The sequence below is a fragment of the Oryctolagus cuniculus genome, chromosome X (assembly GCF_964237555.1).
Source record: "Oryctolagus cuniculus chromosome X, mOryCun1.1, whole genome shotgun sequence".
Lineage (NCBI taxonomy): Eukaryota > Metazoa > Chordata > Mammalia > Lagomorpha > Leporidae > Oryctolagus > Oryctolagus cuniculus.
The window spans coordinates 8,205,977-8,221,792 of NC_091453.1; the positions used below are offsets into that span (position 1 = coordinate 8,205,977).

Sequence of the window (15,816 nt, forward strand, 5' to 3'; positions counted from 1 at the left end):
GCAAAACCCATTGTGACTGTGTCCTATGGCACTTGTGAAATCCTCTCTAAGTCTTGAATTGTAGGGTTCTGCTGATATTTATTATTTGAATTATCTCAAGGAAGATAAGGAAATTCTATTTATTTGTTGAATGAGAAAAAGTGAAAGGGACTAAAGGGGGGAAAAAGTCATTACGAAGAGCAGTGTGCAAGGGTTACTGGTTTTGCTTTGCTGGAATAAAACCAACATGTTTCTGGAGTCCCTGAATCTTATGTTGGATCTTCTACAGGCAGGTCTGGAGATGAGGATTTGTGTGCGAGTGATTTACAGAGCACATTCTCCCAAGAGAAACCAGCAAGGGAATGGGATAAGCAGGACAGGGAAAAGGCAGGTCACGGTGCAGTTTCCAGGAACATCTCTGAACTGGTCTGATCCTCTGGAGAACTCTGGAAGTACCAAGTATACTCAGAGAACTGAGTATACTTTATACTGTGGATTATACTGAATCCAGGCGAAGGAGTTGGGCTTTACACTCTTGGTATTGTCATTCTTTCCCGAATGGCTGCCTGGGTGGGGGTGGAGGTGGAGGTGGAGTGGACAGAAGGCAAAACTCACAGGAAGTAGCTCTTGGAGAGTGCAGGCAAGGAGCTCTAAAAGCCCTAGAGCAGGCCTTCAAGGGAGTCTGAGGTGCTGGCCACTAGGAAAGAAGCGAGCGGAGATGCTGGGGTGGGATGTCCAGAGATGATAAAGGGACCCCAGGGGATCTGGGCAGAGCCCTGACAGTACAATTTTAAACTGCTCTTTTGTCTTTGTGAAATCCAGAATCTGAGGTGTGGGGAGAGATTTTTACATGGAACTATGAAGTTTCTATAGAGCAGGATTGGCAAACATTTTTTACAAAGGGCCAGATAAAATAATTGAGGCTGTGTGAACCACAGGGTCTCCCAACTGCTCAACTCCGCAGCTGTAGCACAAAAGCAGTTATAGAGAATAGGTAAATAGATGGCTGTGCTCCAGTACTACTTTTCTTATAAAAATAAAAATAAGCAGGTCAAGGGGGAGAGGGAGGGCTGGATTTGGTCCTGGAGCCATAGTTTGCCAATAGCTCCTCTGGCCACTCCTTATACTCCTTTATCCATTCCCTATATGCTGCAAACTACAGAGATAATTAGTACCTCTGTCTCTCAAAAAGATGGCTATAATGTTATGATGTATTTTAAATTATTCTGGATTCCCTGCCTCTGCACATTTTGGCATCTGGGCCATCATTCATAATGTTGGACAGATAATCTTCCCAAAGCATGTCATGTCTCCTTTTCCTCCCCTGCTGAAAATATTTAGCTCTCTGTTAGCTGTAAAATAAAATAGAGACACATTAGCAGGACATTCAGGAATCCCTGTGACCTGGCCCTAAGTCAATTTTCCTGCATTATTTTCTCCTTTCCATCCTCATGCACTTCACAGTCTCACTATATCAAGCTACTTTGCATTTTTTATGCCATATGTTTCCTGAATCCATGTCTTTTTCCATATTATTTAAATTAACAGGTGAAACATTTATATATTTATATTATACATTGGGATGTTTTGATATGTAAGTATATTAATTAGCTTTTTATTACTACAACTAAAAAACCCGAGAGGAGCTAACTTATAAGGGAAAAGGTTTATTTTCACTCACAATTTTTCAGGTTAACAGGCCAAGTTCAGGTGGCTCCATTAATTTGGATTCTAATGAGGGCAGTGGATGATGTGGCAAACCAGGAGGCAAGAGAGATGGGGAGCCTGCTCAACCTCTGTGTTCATGTGTCTCTATAAAGCCACCATGATTCATGGGGTCCTACTTCAATAGCTTAATCCAATCTGGTCACTTCCTCTAGGCCCCACCTTCACACATCTCCACCTTTAATCCATTAGCAGTATTCTATTAACCATTAGCAGGAGACTTTGAACACTAAGCCACTAACAGATAGGCCTTTGGATAACATATCCAGTTTACAGCAATAAGGATATTTCAAAAAGTTTGCAGAGAAATGAAATTAAAAGATAATTTTATCTTAGTGCAGAAATATTGGAAATCCATGCTATTTTTCATAATTACATTTTGAAGACCTCCACATGTACATACATTGTAGAATGGCTAACTCAGGCTAATTCGCAATCTACTACCATACATATCATTTTGTGATAACTTTAAAAATTTCTCTTATCAGTTTTCAAGTATGTAACACATTGCTATTAACTACAATCAGTATTTTGTACAATGCCTCCTTGAACTTACTCATCTTGTCTAACTGAAATTGTGTGTCCTTAACTGTCATCTCCCCAACCCCATCCTGCAGCCTCTGGCAATCACCACTCTACTTTCTGCTTCTATGAATTTTAATTTTTTCAATTCTGAATATAGGTGACATCATGTACTGTTTGTCTATGTCTAGCTTATTTTAGTAAACATAATGTCCTTTTCGTTCCTCCTCATTTGTACAAGTTACAGGACTTCTTATTTTTAAAGGCTGAATAGTATTCCACGGTGTACCTATATGATATTATGTTTATCCATTCATCCATTCATGGGCACTTAAGTTCATTCTGTGTGTTTGCTATTGTGAATAATGCTACAATGAATGTGGGAGTGTCACTATCTCTTTGACAAACTGATTTCAGTTCTTTTGTATGCTCAGAAGTGGAATGGCTGGGCCACATGATCTTTTTAATTTTTGGAGCAACTTCCACAGTATTTTCCAGAGACTCTACCAATTTACATTCCCACTAACTGTGTACAGCAGTTCACCTTCCTCCATATCCTCATCAACATTTGTCTTCCCTTATTGTTTTGATAATAGCCATCCTAGCAGAGGTGAAGGGATAGCTCTCTGTGGCTTAAATTTGTGTTTCCCTGATGATTAATGATGTTGAGCATTTTTTCATATACCCATTGGCCGGCCGTTTATACATCTTCTTTTGGGAAGTGTCTTTTCAGATCCTTTGCTGATTTTAAAATCCAGATTTTTGTTTTCTTACTACTGAGTTGAGTTGCTTATGTGTTTTGTACATTAACCCCTTGACAGATGGATGGTTCACAAATAGCTTGTGTTCCTTGCATTTGCCACTGTTGTTTCTTCTCCCACAGTGACCTTCCTCTCAACTCTGTGTTTTGAAATACTAACCATTCTCTAAGACTAAAGTTGACCATCTTTTCAAGTATTTTCCTCTTGAGGAAATGGTCTCTGTTGCAGGCTTTGGTAACATACTGTCTGTTTCTCTTGAGACCTGTATTTTAGTTTTGTACAAGATAGTTATTTGCTAGATTCGCTACACTTTTTAGTATATTGAAATTTCATTTTTGTTTTTGTTTTCTGCTTATCACAGTGCTTGCGTAAAGTAGATATTTAGTAGGTGGAGTTCTCAGATGAAGATTGTATTCCTACATCCTGCGATTATTAATGAGTTTAGTGCTGAAACTGACATCATTTTTCTCTGCCCCCCTTTTTTATAGGCGAGAGCTGTTTTGGCCAAAGTTGGCTATCCTGAGTTTATAATGAATGATACTTATGTTCATGAAGACCTCAAGGCAGTAAGTGCTAAATTTACTGTATTCTTTTTTCTGGCAGGTTTTACTGGCCTCATGCCTTTCAACTAACCCAAGTCTAAGCAATTAAACCTGGTGGTGCCAGAAAGCACCAACTTTTGATTAATTTCCTGGCCAGACTTAAGCCAGAATATGCCAGGCATATCACAAGATTTAGATCAGATTCAAAATAAAGGAAGTGTCAGGAGGAATGCACAGCTGAGTGGGTAACATAAAGCAAACGGATTGGGATTTGACTTTAATTTAATCACAAAGGAAAGAATTAAGCATACTGAGTGACTTACAATTAGTGAACGTATTCTAAGGGTGAATGTTTGTTGTTAAACGCTTTTTATTTGCTTCATTCATATTAAATGAAGAGCAATAAATCTGCCTACTGTGAGTTAACTTCATTAAACCTTATGATTATTTTGGTGAATTAAGTACATACACAGATGATACTGTAATTTATTTTAAGTTGGACTATGCATTTTTAGTAAGTTACTGATCAGAAATAGTAATAATTGTTTTTTGTTCTGATATCTTGGGACACACATTTTCCAATAGATATACTTATTGCAGGCCTTTCTAATTACATCCACTGTTATTTCTCCTCCTATAAATAATTCTGATAAGGGGGTTCTCATCCTCAGAAAAAAACTCTTGTTTTTACCACTTACTACATTTTTTTGAAAAAGTGGTTTTCTGAAATTCTTTAAATAACTGTGATTCTGAGGTATAGCTCTTTCCTGAAACCATGGTCCTATAAGTGATGGATCTGTAAGCAGTTCTAGCTTTGTGAATGAACTTATGAATTTTATAAGACCTTTTAAAAGTGAGAGAAAGTTTTAATTTTAGGCTTTCTTCACTGACCTCCAAAATAGGGCCTTTCAAAGTATTGATCCAATTGCTCCGGAATAAAATATTATACTCCACAGTAGCTTACAACTCATATAGCCCATCTTATTTCACTGTTAAGGTGATGCTGAAAATCCCATTATTATTATCGTAATTAAAAACACTGAAGTACTTGCCACATTTATGTACATTATCTTTTAATCCTCACAGTGATCCTGTGAAGTAGATGGTGTTTAGTGCCATCTCACAAGAAAGGATAGAGAGATTCAAAGAGCTTAAGTGATCTCCCCAGTGTCAGAGCCAATGCTAAAATCTAGGCTCGGGAAGCTCTGACTGCCACTGGAGAAGGAGTCCTGGCTAGGCAGCTGTGCTAGAGGACAGAAGTGCTGGATGGCGGCTTGCTGGGCTCAGTTTTCCAAAGAAGTTAGGAATAAGAGAAGAGGGGAAGCCTTGGTGTCAAGTGGTTAGGAGCTCCGGCTGTGGAGTCACTGTCTGGCTTTGAATTCTGTCTCTTCTACTTCCTAATGCTTTGCTCCTGTGCAGGTCACTTACTTGGTTACCTTCTCGTTGCTTATCTGGATACTGACAGTAGTAACCAAGGCTTAGTATTTTGGGAAAGATTAGATGAGATTGTATAAATGTAAGAACAGCTAGCACAATGCCTGACACATAGTAACCTCCCTATTGTGGTAGCTGTGTGGGCCAATGCAAGAACTGTTACTAAGAAGATCCATACCAAGGCACAAAAGTATCTTCACAGGAGAACCTGGATACTAATGATGTATGATTGGTAAATATCCCAAGTCAAGATGTGGAAAAGAAGGTTTGAGAGGTAGTTTGGTGTAGAGTCAAAGTGCCTGGAGTGAGATTCCCAGTCTTCCACTTGCTACCTGTGTGACCTAGAGTAGGTATGTCTCTCCACTCTGCCTTATTTTCCTCATCTGCACAATGGGGATGATAATATCCAATTTCAAAAGTTATTGCACAAAAACAAACTCACCTTTTTGAAGTACCTTCATAGAACCACTGTGAGGCTCACATAGGTTAACATAGTTTAAGTGCGTGGAATCAACCCTGGCGTATAAGGAGTGCAAAATCAGTGTTACTTATGGCGTTCTCAATGCACATTTATGAAAGGAGATTATTTTGGTTTGGAAAAGTCATCATGAATTAACTCATGCAGTATCCAGGTCCCTCAAATTGATTTAAAAGGCTGTGCAGATGGAACAGTCCCAGGCTTTAATCCAATAAAGCAGTATTCCCAGCTCACAATACTTAGCTGATCAAGTTTTGTTGGCAATATGTTGCTGTCTGAGTTGAGAGACCCAAATTTAAGGAGTCATTGAATGCAGTATCTTTTGTGTAAACAAAGCAGATGCCAAACAGAACGCGATGTTGTATATGCTGCTTTTTTTCTTCAGGGCTTCAACTGAAGCCACTAGACACCATGATTTTTAAGTCTTTTTGTGAAGAAATGATTTTCATCTGACTCACTGCCAAAATAGACAAAAATTACACCCAAGATTTTCTGACACTTTAGAACACCATTGGTGAAAAAAAAATCCAAATATAGGAAATAAAAGAGACGTTTGGATTCAGAAAAGGATAGAGAAAAAAATAAAACCCAATCTGAAAATAGCTAAGGATAATGTTATGGATTGTACGGCAACAGTACCACTGAGGTTCATAGCAAAAGGACTGAAATATCGATGGTATACAATGGGACTGTGTTTTCAGTTGTAAGAAGCATGTAGATAAGGACTTCCACAGGGCCTGTGAGAAATTTCTGGTAATACAAGCTCTGTGCACGAGAGGCTGTTATAAATGAAAAACAGCGTGCTACATTTGACACAGGTGAAGATATGATTCATCAGGTACTAATGCAAAAGTAAAGAGGAGAGAGATTAGGTGATGGATCAGATGAAGGTCAAGGAGAAAGGTTGTCAACTGAAGTTGGGCTCAAGTGGAGATAAGAGCAAATGAAAACGAATCGAGAGGCAAATGGGAGAAAGAATCACATCATTTTTTCCCCTCTGAGGTAGACAAAGTAAACTGACATAACCTGCAAAGCATTTCTGAACGACAGTCCTCCTATATTCTTTAAGAAAAGCTGGAAGGAACTGAATGCCCTGTCTTTGAACTGACACCAGCATGCAGGAAAGCCTATTAGCTACTCTAAAAAGGTAGGCATCAGCCTATTTTCAAGTTAGCCTTGCAAAGGAACATTCTGCTTCATGGATTCTTAATGGAAACAGAGTCAACAGTAAGTCTGTGCAATTTGGGGAAGATTGTTTTATCATCCAGGAAAGCAAAAAGCACACTGGTATTTCAAACAGGGAATTTAATACAGGAAATAGATGGGAAGGCAAAAAAGAGGAAGGTAAGTGGGTAAGCCAGATAGTAATGACTTAAGGAAGCAACTGCCCGCCCTGTGCCCAGGAACACAGAAGGGAGGAGGTGATGGTACTGTCACTTGGCAGAGCTGTGCTGTAGTGGACCAGTTGAAGATTCTTCCAGAGTCCTTGTCAGAAGAACAAGGAGGGAGCTAGGAAAGAACAGTAAGGGGGAGACAAGAGCATCAAGGGCGCCCTTTCTCTTCCTGCCGTTAGTTGGCAGAAAGCCAATTGATAATGCCACTTGGGAAGCAGAGTTTTCCTATTCCCAGCCCCTAACATTATAAAACAGAGGGCAAGAGGGTTGTGTAGCTGAGAGACTATTGCTAAGAAATAGAGAAACCAGCTCAATCAGGCACTTCACTCAACCTTATGAAAGACAGTGCAGGGGCTGGCGCTGTGGTGTAGTGGGTAAAGCCACTGCCTGCAGTGCCGGCATCCCATATGGGTACTGATTCGAGTCCCAGCTGCTCCACTTCCAATCCAGTTCTCTGCTATGGCCTGGTAAAGCAGTAGAGGATGGCCCAACTCCTTGGGCCCCTGCACCCACGTGGGAGACCCAGAGGAAGCTCCTGGCTCCTGGCTTTGGCTCTGTGCAGCTCCAACCATTGCGGCCAGCTGGGGAGTGAACCAGCGGATGGAAGACCTCTCTCTCTCTGCCTCTCCTACTCTCTCTGTGTAACTCTGATTTTCAAGTAAATAAATAAATCTTTAAAAAAAAGATAGTGGAGAATGGCACTAGGAACTAAAATCAGAATTATGACTGGCCTTCAGTTACTCGGAAGAATTGGAAAAGCATAATTTTTCATAGATCAGTGTTTCTATTGAGTGATACTTATACTTCAAAGAGTTTATAGACAATGAAATTAAAAGATAACATGCATTTTACATGAACTTAACTGTTATTTAAAATTTTATTTAATTCGGGGGGGGGAATGAATGAATGAGTCCTACCATCTACTGAGTCACTACCCCAAATGCCCACAGTGGCCATGGTCAGAGCCAGGAGCCAGGAACTCTATCAAGGTCTCTTATAGAGTGGTAGCAACTCAAATACTTGAACATCACCTGCTGCCTCCATGGTGTACATTAGCAGGAAGCTAGAACTGGGAGTGGAGCTGGGACTTGAACCCAGGCACTCTGATATGGGATGAGGGCATTGCAAGTGGTGTCATAAATACTATGCCAAGTGTCTTCCCCTACATGAACTTTTTGAAGACTTTTCCTATAAATGTAAACATGTATATGGAGATATTTAAATATATGAGCCCACATACTATTCTCTAGGGTGGGTCTTAGTTGCTCTTGTTGGTGGAACATATGAGTGTTCATGTCTATGAATGTGTGTAAATGAACTAGAATGAGGTTATACTCAGATGGTATGCTCCACAAAAAGAGGTTGTTAAGACATTAAGATAAGTCTTTACTATTTAGTAAAAAGCAAAAAAAAAAATTGCCTTTAGCTCTCTCAAGTGAACCTTGGCCTCTGTGGCTCTGGAGCTGAGTGTGTACAGGCTGGAGGTACCGCCAACTTTCCAGCCAGGCCCCTGTAATGCTCTTATGGTGGCCTCCAACTGCTTTTCTCCCCTGGTCAGAGCAGACACAAGACCACTCCTGCCTCTACCCCCATCCCCAGTGTGGAGATGGGGCGCTGGTTTCCAGTACTGGTGTGTTGGCTGGCTCTCCTTTAGAGTCACGCTTGTGTAGCTGCTATGGGAACTGCGTCTTGGACAGTATACCATGCACATTCTGAAAATCATCTCTGCGTGTGGATATGTATATACACATGTTACATGTGGGTAAAGCCATCCAAACACACCCATCTTTCATGTTGCATTGCTGCTTAAATAAGGGAAAATGTAAATATAAAATTTGTATTCCATTAAGTATTCAGAAAATTCTTTGGGTACCCAACGTAAAATCTTTCTTACAGATATTTGGATATATTTCTGAGTATCTTTAAATGAGAGGTGACCTAGAATCCATACTTCCATTGCTGTGTGTAGTATCTTTTAAACAGACAATCTGCAGAGATGTGAACATATTTCCTTTGTCTGCCCTTCGGGTGTATTCCTTACCTGTCGTGGTGAGGGATGGATAGTACCTTTATTCTTCCATATTGTCTGTGCTGTTGGATGCTTGGCATCCAGGATAGGATTTTCAAGAAGGGGAATCTAGATTCTCTGGAATTGTATAATCTAGACAGCTGTTCCTAGGAATGACACTAGAGCCCCAATTTGTTCCCTAAAGTTCACTCAATTGAAAAGTCAAGAGAAGAAATTGATTGAAAGTCATTATCAACTTGACCTAGATTTTCTCCAGTAACTGAGAGGACAAGAAGCTTTTGAGCCAATTGTCTCTTGCAGAGTTTAGGGTTTTTTGAGTTTTCAAGTAGTTTTAAAATATTCATGTGCCTTGATTCTTATTGAAATCCCTACAACAAACAATGGTTGGGCTTCGAATTTTTTTTCTCAAGGACCTTTTGAAATACTTGAAAATGTCAAAGTATTATCACTTAGCAGAAAAGCTTGGGAAAAGAGAAAAGGAAACTGAAAAAGCACCAATAATATTGATACTTGAACATAATAATACATGCTTCTGTTGGCTTGTGTTATTTTGCTCCTCTGTGTTTCTCTGTAGCTGTAATTGATATTCATATATAATTTTGCATGCTAGTCTTTACAAATCATAAAATATGGTTTTGTTACTGTCTTCCATAGCCTTTATTAACATTATTGTTACTGCTTTCTATTATTTAATGAAGCAAGCTGGCCCATGATTCATTTACTGCTTTGACTCCTAACTTGAGTCCTTACCTTCTCCCCCTCCTTCCTTGTACTCTTCCTACTGAATCATTAGTTTGCTTATTAGAAACATTGAAAAAAGTATTAGAGCTAAACAATTTGTACTCTGTGGTTTTGCTCAGTTTCATAATTTCTTGTCCTGTGTCCTATCTATTGTATGAGAGTAACAGTGACTGACTTCACCCTACTCCCTAACATTTAACCTATCTCAATGGAGGAAGTCAGAATTTTTCTATATTACTTATGATTTCCATTTAATAAATGGAATAACCAATTAAACCAGACTGGGAAATAACAAATATTCTCAGTTGACTAATTAAAACAATTTAAAAATTGTCCTTCTAAGCATAGATAGACTGTGGCAAATTATTATTACCTGCCTCTGAGTTTAATTATTTTATAATAATAATTATTTTCATGGCTGTGGTAGCACCTAATTTTCTTAATGTGTTTTTATATTTAAGACGCTTCTTTAGGAAATTTTGGCATGGTTTCTTATTTAATACCTGTGGACCAAGCTGAATGTTGAGTCCCCCCCACCCCCCATATGAAACAAGAAAGTATCATAATTAGCAAACTCATCTAACAGTGAAAACTAATCCTATTGATATTACTCAAAAAAGTTACTGTTGAAGGAATTTCCTTTGGGAGAATTTGTCAGAAAGTGTCGTGAACCCAAGAACATATCTGAATTTTTTAGCTGTTGTTCTAAAGGTTCTGGCAGAACTGTCTTGGGAATAAAAGCTGAAAAACAACTAGGGCTTGAACGCGGGGCACGTGGCTAACACTGTGGTCCCGGAATGCTAGTTAAGATGGTTTCCTAAAACAAGATACTCACTCTGTTTCTTCTGAGGTTAACAGGAAACCTTCAAATACAATCTCTTATATACAATCAGTTATACGATTGATTCAAATACAATCACAAGATTTCTTTTTAAAAAGATTTCTTTTTATGATGAAGCATTTCAAATAATGGAACAGTTGGAAAACTATTTTTGAGCACCTCTGTCTTTGACAAGGATTACAACTATTGCTATATGAGCTTGATACATGCACACACACATTTTAAATGAATAAAGCAGATTCATTCTAAATTTGGTGTTTAGTCCTGCTTGATCTAATCTCCTTCCTCTGTTCCTTCCTCCATCCCTGCAGGTAAACTCTGTCCTGCAATCATTCTTATCATTGCTATGCATTTCTTTAGGCTTTGTTACATAGGATGTTTCCATAAACAATAGATGGTATTGTTTTACAAGTTTTAAAGCTTTAAAGGCTCTCATACATACAACTTGCCTTTTTCACTTGGCATTGTTTTTGAGATTATTTCATGTCCATGCATACAGAACGTTCATTTAAACTGCCCTATTGTTTTCCATTATGTGAATATACTATGATTTATTTATCAGCCCCAGTTCCTGCCCAAGCAATTTGAGGAAGGGACAATTGAAAGTCATAGCTTTGTAATTTGTTGGCCAAGCAGAACACCCAGGATGCCAGGAATCAGAACTTTCATTCCTGCCTTTCTCCATGTACCTTCATTTCTTTTACTCCTTTTTTTATATTTTGGCCTGGTCCCCTGAAAAAATATTGGTAATATGATCCATTAACAAAAGTTTCTTCGCAGATTTAATCTATTTACTCTATGTTGGGGGGGGCTATATATGTGAGCCAGATATTGGCAAATAAACTATCAAGTCTACAGCCATTAGATTACATATCTACATTCATATCCACAATGTAATGCCTGTGGATATTTAAAAAAAAAGATTTATTGGAGGCTGGTGCAGTGGTGTAGTAGGCCAAGCCTCCACCTGTGGTGCCAACATCACATACGGGCACCTGTTTGTGGCCTGGCTGCTCCTCTTCTGATCCAGCTCTCTGCTGTGGCCTGGAAAAACAGTGGAACATGGCCTTGGGCCCCTGTACACCCACATGGGAGACTCAGAAGAAGCTCCTGGCTCCTGGCTTGGGATCAGCCCAACTCTGGCCATTGTAGCCATTTGGGGAGTGAACCAGTGGATGGAAGATCCATCTCTCTCTGTCTCTCCCTGACTCTATAACTCTTCCTCAAATAAATAAATAAATAAATAAAATCTTTATAAGAAAGATTTATTTACTTATTTTTTTTTTAATTTGACAGAGTTAGGCAGTGAGAGAGAGAGAGAGAGAGACAGAGAGAAAAGTCTTCCTTCCGTTGGTTCACCCCCCAAATGGCCGCTACGGCCAGAACTATGCCTATACGAAGCCAGGAGCCAGGTGCTTCCTCCTGTTCTCCCATGGGGGTGCAGGGCCCAAGCACTTGGGCCATCCTCCACTGCCTTCCCGGGCCACAGCAGAGAGCTGGAATGGAAAGAGGAGCAACCGGAACTAGAACCTGGTGCCCATATGGGATGCCAGCGCTGCAGGTGGAGGATTAACCTAGTGAGCCACAGCACCAGCCCCTACTTATTTTAAAGTCAGAGTACGGGGCGGGGGTGGAGAGAGAGAGAAGAATAGAGAAAGAGATACCTTTTCCATCCAGTGGTTCACTCCCCAAATGGCCACAACAGCCATTGCTAAATTAGGTTGAAGCTGGGAGCCAGGAAGTCCATTCAGTTCTCTCATGTAAGTGGCAGGGGCTGGAGTATTTGGACCATCTTTTGATGCCTTCCCAGGCACATTGGTAGGAAGTTTATTAAAAGCAAGTAGCCAGAACTTGAACCTGCAGGAATGCGAATGTCCCAAGCAGATTCTTAACCCATTGCATGAAAATCACTCACCCTGCCTGAGGGTTTTATATACGTATATGCATTTGCTATATTTAATTTTTGCTTATGAAAGACTATGGTTTAAAGTTACCAACTATAGCTAATAAGAATTTGATTATTCTTGGTTATTGGCTTATTCAAATGTATGGGTTTTTTATTTGATGCAGTAATATATTTTAAAGCTAAAGCATTAAAGATCATTGCAAACTATTGCTTTTATGGTTGCCCAGATAGTATTTCTAATAAGTAGGATAAGTATTGGTAGTTTTGTAGCTAGAATGATTATAGAATTGAAACCATCTGCCATTCTTCCAAAAAGGAAAAGCAAAACATGGAACTCAATTATATCTGTTTTTTATCTTAAAGTACAACATTGTTGTGAGCTATCAGCTTCTTGTATTCCCATGTAAGCTATAATGTGTGATTTGCCTCTGTAATTTTATTAACTTTTGTTGACCAGAGACTTTTTTGGGTGTTAATAGGTAAATTATGTTAATAATTAAATTTTTCTGGTTACTTCATTGTGCTTAGGGTGGAAAATAGGTCTCTGAATTACTTTCATTTTTTTCTTTAATGAACACATGCCGATTACAGTAAATTGGATTTTAACATTTGACTAAATCATCATCTATAAGCTAAATGAGGTTTCAGCTGACTTAACTGAATGTTATTAGGAGAACTTATGTGAGAAATAAATAAAGTACACATTTTAGGAAAGATCAAGGACTCGTGAGCCACGAAATTTCAAAGCTAAGATAATAGGTTCTGTAAAGGTTGAGGTAGATCTTTCAATAATAAAGTAAATGGATTGCATTGTAAATGACTATAACTTCTATTGTCTATTTTTGTAACTGTGATCCAGAAATAACCACATGATTTTCAAGGTTTATATGTTAAAAGCAAGTAACTGAGATTATGTGTCATGGCTTTGTGAATCCAGGTATAACATAAAGGGCTGAAAGATGATGTGAGGGCCATGGCTTCTCTGCTTGTTGCTCCTTCGTGCACTGATGTCTTTTTTTTTTTTTTTTTTAGATCTTTTAACTTTACTTATAATCTCTTAACTTTACTTATAATAGTGATATTGTGGTTTGTTTTATCCAGATCAAATTTTCAGAATCTGACTACTTTGGCAATGTCCTGCAAACCCGCAAGTACTTAGCACAGTCTGATTTCTTCTGGCTACGAAAAGCTGTTCCAAAAACAGAGTGAGTACTTTCTAAAACAAATGAAATAGATAAATATGTTGGTGGGAAGTGGAGTCTCTTTAGATTAAACTTTATTGTTTCCCTCAAGTCAGTGTAGCTGGCTTGCCAATAATCTTTAGCAAAATCTGTGTCGTGTTTTGCCAACCCTTATTTCCGATATTCTGCGATTCAGTTCAGTTCCTCAGTCTCATTAAGGATCCCCCATTTGGCATCAACACATGCTGAAAAAAGGCTTATTAGGATGCAAACATTGAAGATATTTCTAGATATAGTTATGACTATATACCTACACATTTACACATACATACATAGAACAATTTTCTGTGGATTTTCACATTCAGCAGAGACTTTTGAAGATTTCAAAAAAGAATACTTTCAGCATAAAGAAGGGTAGAAATGCAGAAGTAATTGTATAATTATGGAGCAACAGAAAGGTGCTTGTTGAGGTAATACATGAGAACTGATACCTAGCAGTTAGGATTTATTGGTCTTCTCAGGTACCTGTAGGCCCTTTCCCTATAGGTAGGAGAGTTTCCTTAGGAGCTTTTGGGCACAGAGCAAGCCAGCTATGATTTCCTCCTCTAGCTAATGTTGATGATGCTGACATAGCTAACATTTATCATGTGTTTCCAGTGTGCGAGAAAATGCTTTACAATTTAACTGTTTTATCCTCCTGCCAATTTTGTATGGTGTAGGTAGTGTCATTCCTACTTTATAGGTGAATAAAGTGCTTACAGTTGAGATATTCTTTAGCTCAGATTTACATTCTTTTTGTTCTGTCTGCGACTGATTTGACTGCTAGGATCACACATTCTTCTGCTATGGCCCACTTCCTCGCTGCTTTTTTCCCTTTCTTCTCTAGACTGGGCGATTTCTATTGATCTGTTTTCAACTTCTGAATTTTCATTGGTTTATTTTTGAAGTTTCTATTTCTCTGTTACTATTTACTTGTTTAGTCATTGTCATTATATTTTCTATTAATTCTTTGAATAGAGTTTCTTTCCATTCTTTGAGGTAATTTATTATGGGTGCTTTGAAGTCTTTGCTAAACCCAGTATTTGGGTTCACTTAGAGTTAGTCTCCATTGATTGCTTTTTTTAAAAAAAAATATTTCTTTGTATGTCATACTTTCTGTTGTTCATACTGGTATTTTAGATGACATATTTCCAGATTCTGATTTATTTTTCTAAGGCATCTTTTAAAAAGTCACTTTCCTGGAAATACACTGCACTGTGCAGCTGTGGGTGTCTCTCTGAACTTTTAGTTCTTACTAAAGTTGGAAGTGGGTATAAAAATAGCAAGTTACAGTTACTTTAATTAAATAACTGCATGAACTCACACCTACAATTTTTATTTATTCTCAGTGCCCTAGAATAGTTGCTTGTTGACAGTTCTGTCCGGTTATATACTCAAGTTTTGTTAAACTTTCATGCCATCAGACGTGGAAGTCTGGCTTCCACGGTCTGCTTTTCTCCCTTGGCTGATACTGTGGTTTTCAGATCCTTGGCTGGCTCTTTTTATGCTCTCTAGGTCTCTCGTTATACTCTCCTCCAACTTCCGGCTCTTTCTTGGCTTCTGGAAACTTAAGGCTACTATACCTTCCCTTGGCTTAGGCTGTAATTACCACCTCTCCCTCTTACTCTTCTCTTTGCTCTTCAAACTTTCTTACGAGACACACCTAAAAAGTGACTTGTAGGTTATTGGCTTTTAAGAGTAGGCCTAAAGCTGATTCACTACTCTACCTATCCAACACTCAAATTAAAAGCACAAATAAACAAAGCAGAAGGCTTTAGAACTTCTGTGGAAATGGTTTTAAGCCATCTGTTCCCTTGTCCATGGTTCTCCTCTCTCACAACATTATCTCTCAGTTCGCCTATATTGGTTCATTCTCAGTCTAAATTATTCAATAGAAATTTTGGATTTAGGGCTTTGAAATCCTATGACTCAAATCCAATGACTTCAGGCAATGATTTTTTTTCTCTTTTCTTATTTTTTAATATAAAGCTTTTATTTAATAAATATAAATTCCACACTTTGACTATGACCTTGTCTAAACAAGATAAGAGTCGGAGAACTCAGAGGGCTTCCATAGCCTTGGAAACTCATGACTGGAGCATAGGGAGATTACTGATGCCATAGACAGGAGTGTCAATTGGTAAAGTCAACAACAGGAGTCACTGTGCACTTACTCCTCATGTAGGATCTCTGTCCTTAATGTGCTGTGCATTGAGATTTAATGCTATAACAAGTACTCAAACA

The 15,816-nt window shown here is 38.6% G+C and overlaps 1 protein-coding gene across 1 annotated transcript in view; it reads left to right on the forward strand.

The window, feature by feature from the left end:
• PHEX (phosphate regulating endopeptidase X-linked) overlaps window positions 1-15,816 on the forward strand; it is a 226,293-nt gene that overhangs the window by 136,898 nt on the left and 73,579 nt on the right. Inside the window, exons 13-14 of the mRNA XM_002719974.5 lie at window positions 3,476-3,553; window positions 13,454-13,557. Coding sequence (XP_002720020.1) covers window positions 3,476-3,553; window positions 13,454-13,557 — 182 coding nt within the window. The remainder of the gene's footprint in view (window positions 1-3,475; window positions 3,554-13,453; window positions 13,558-15,816) is intronic.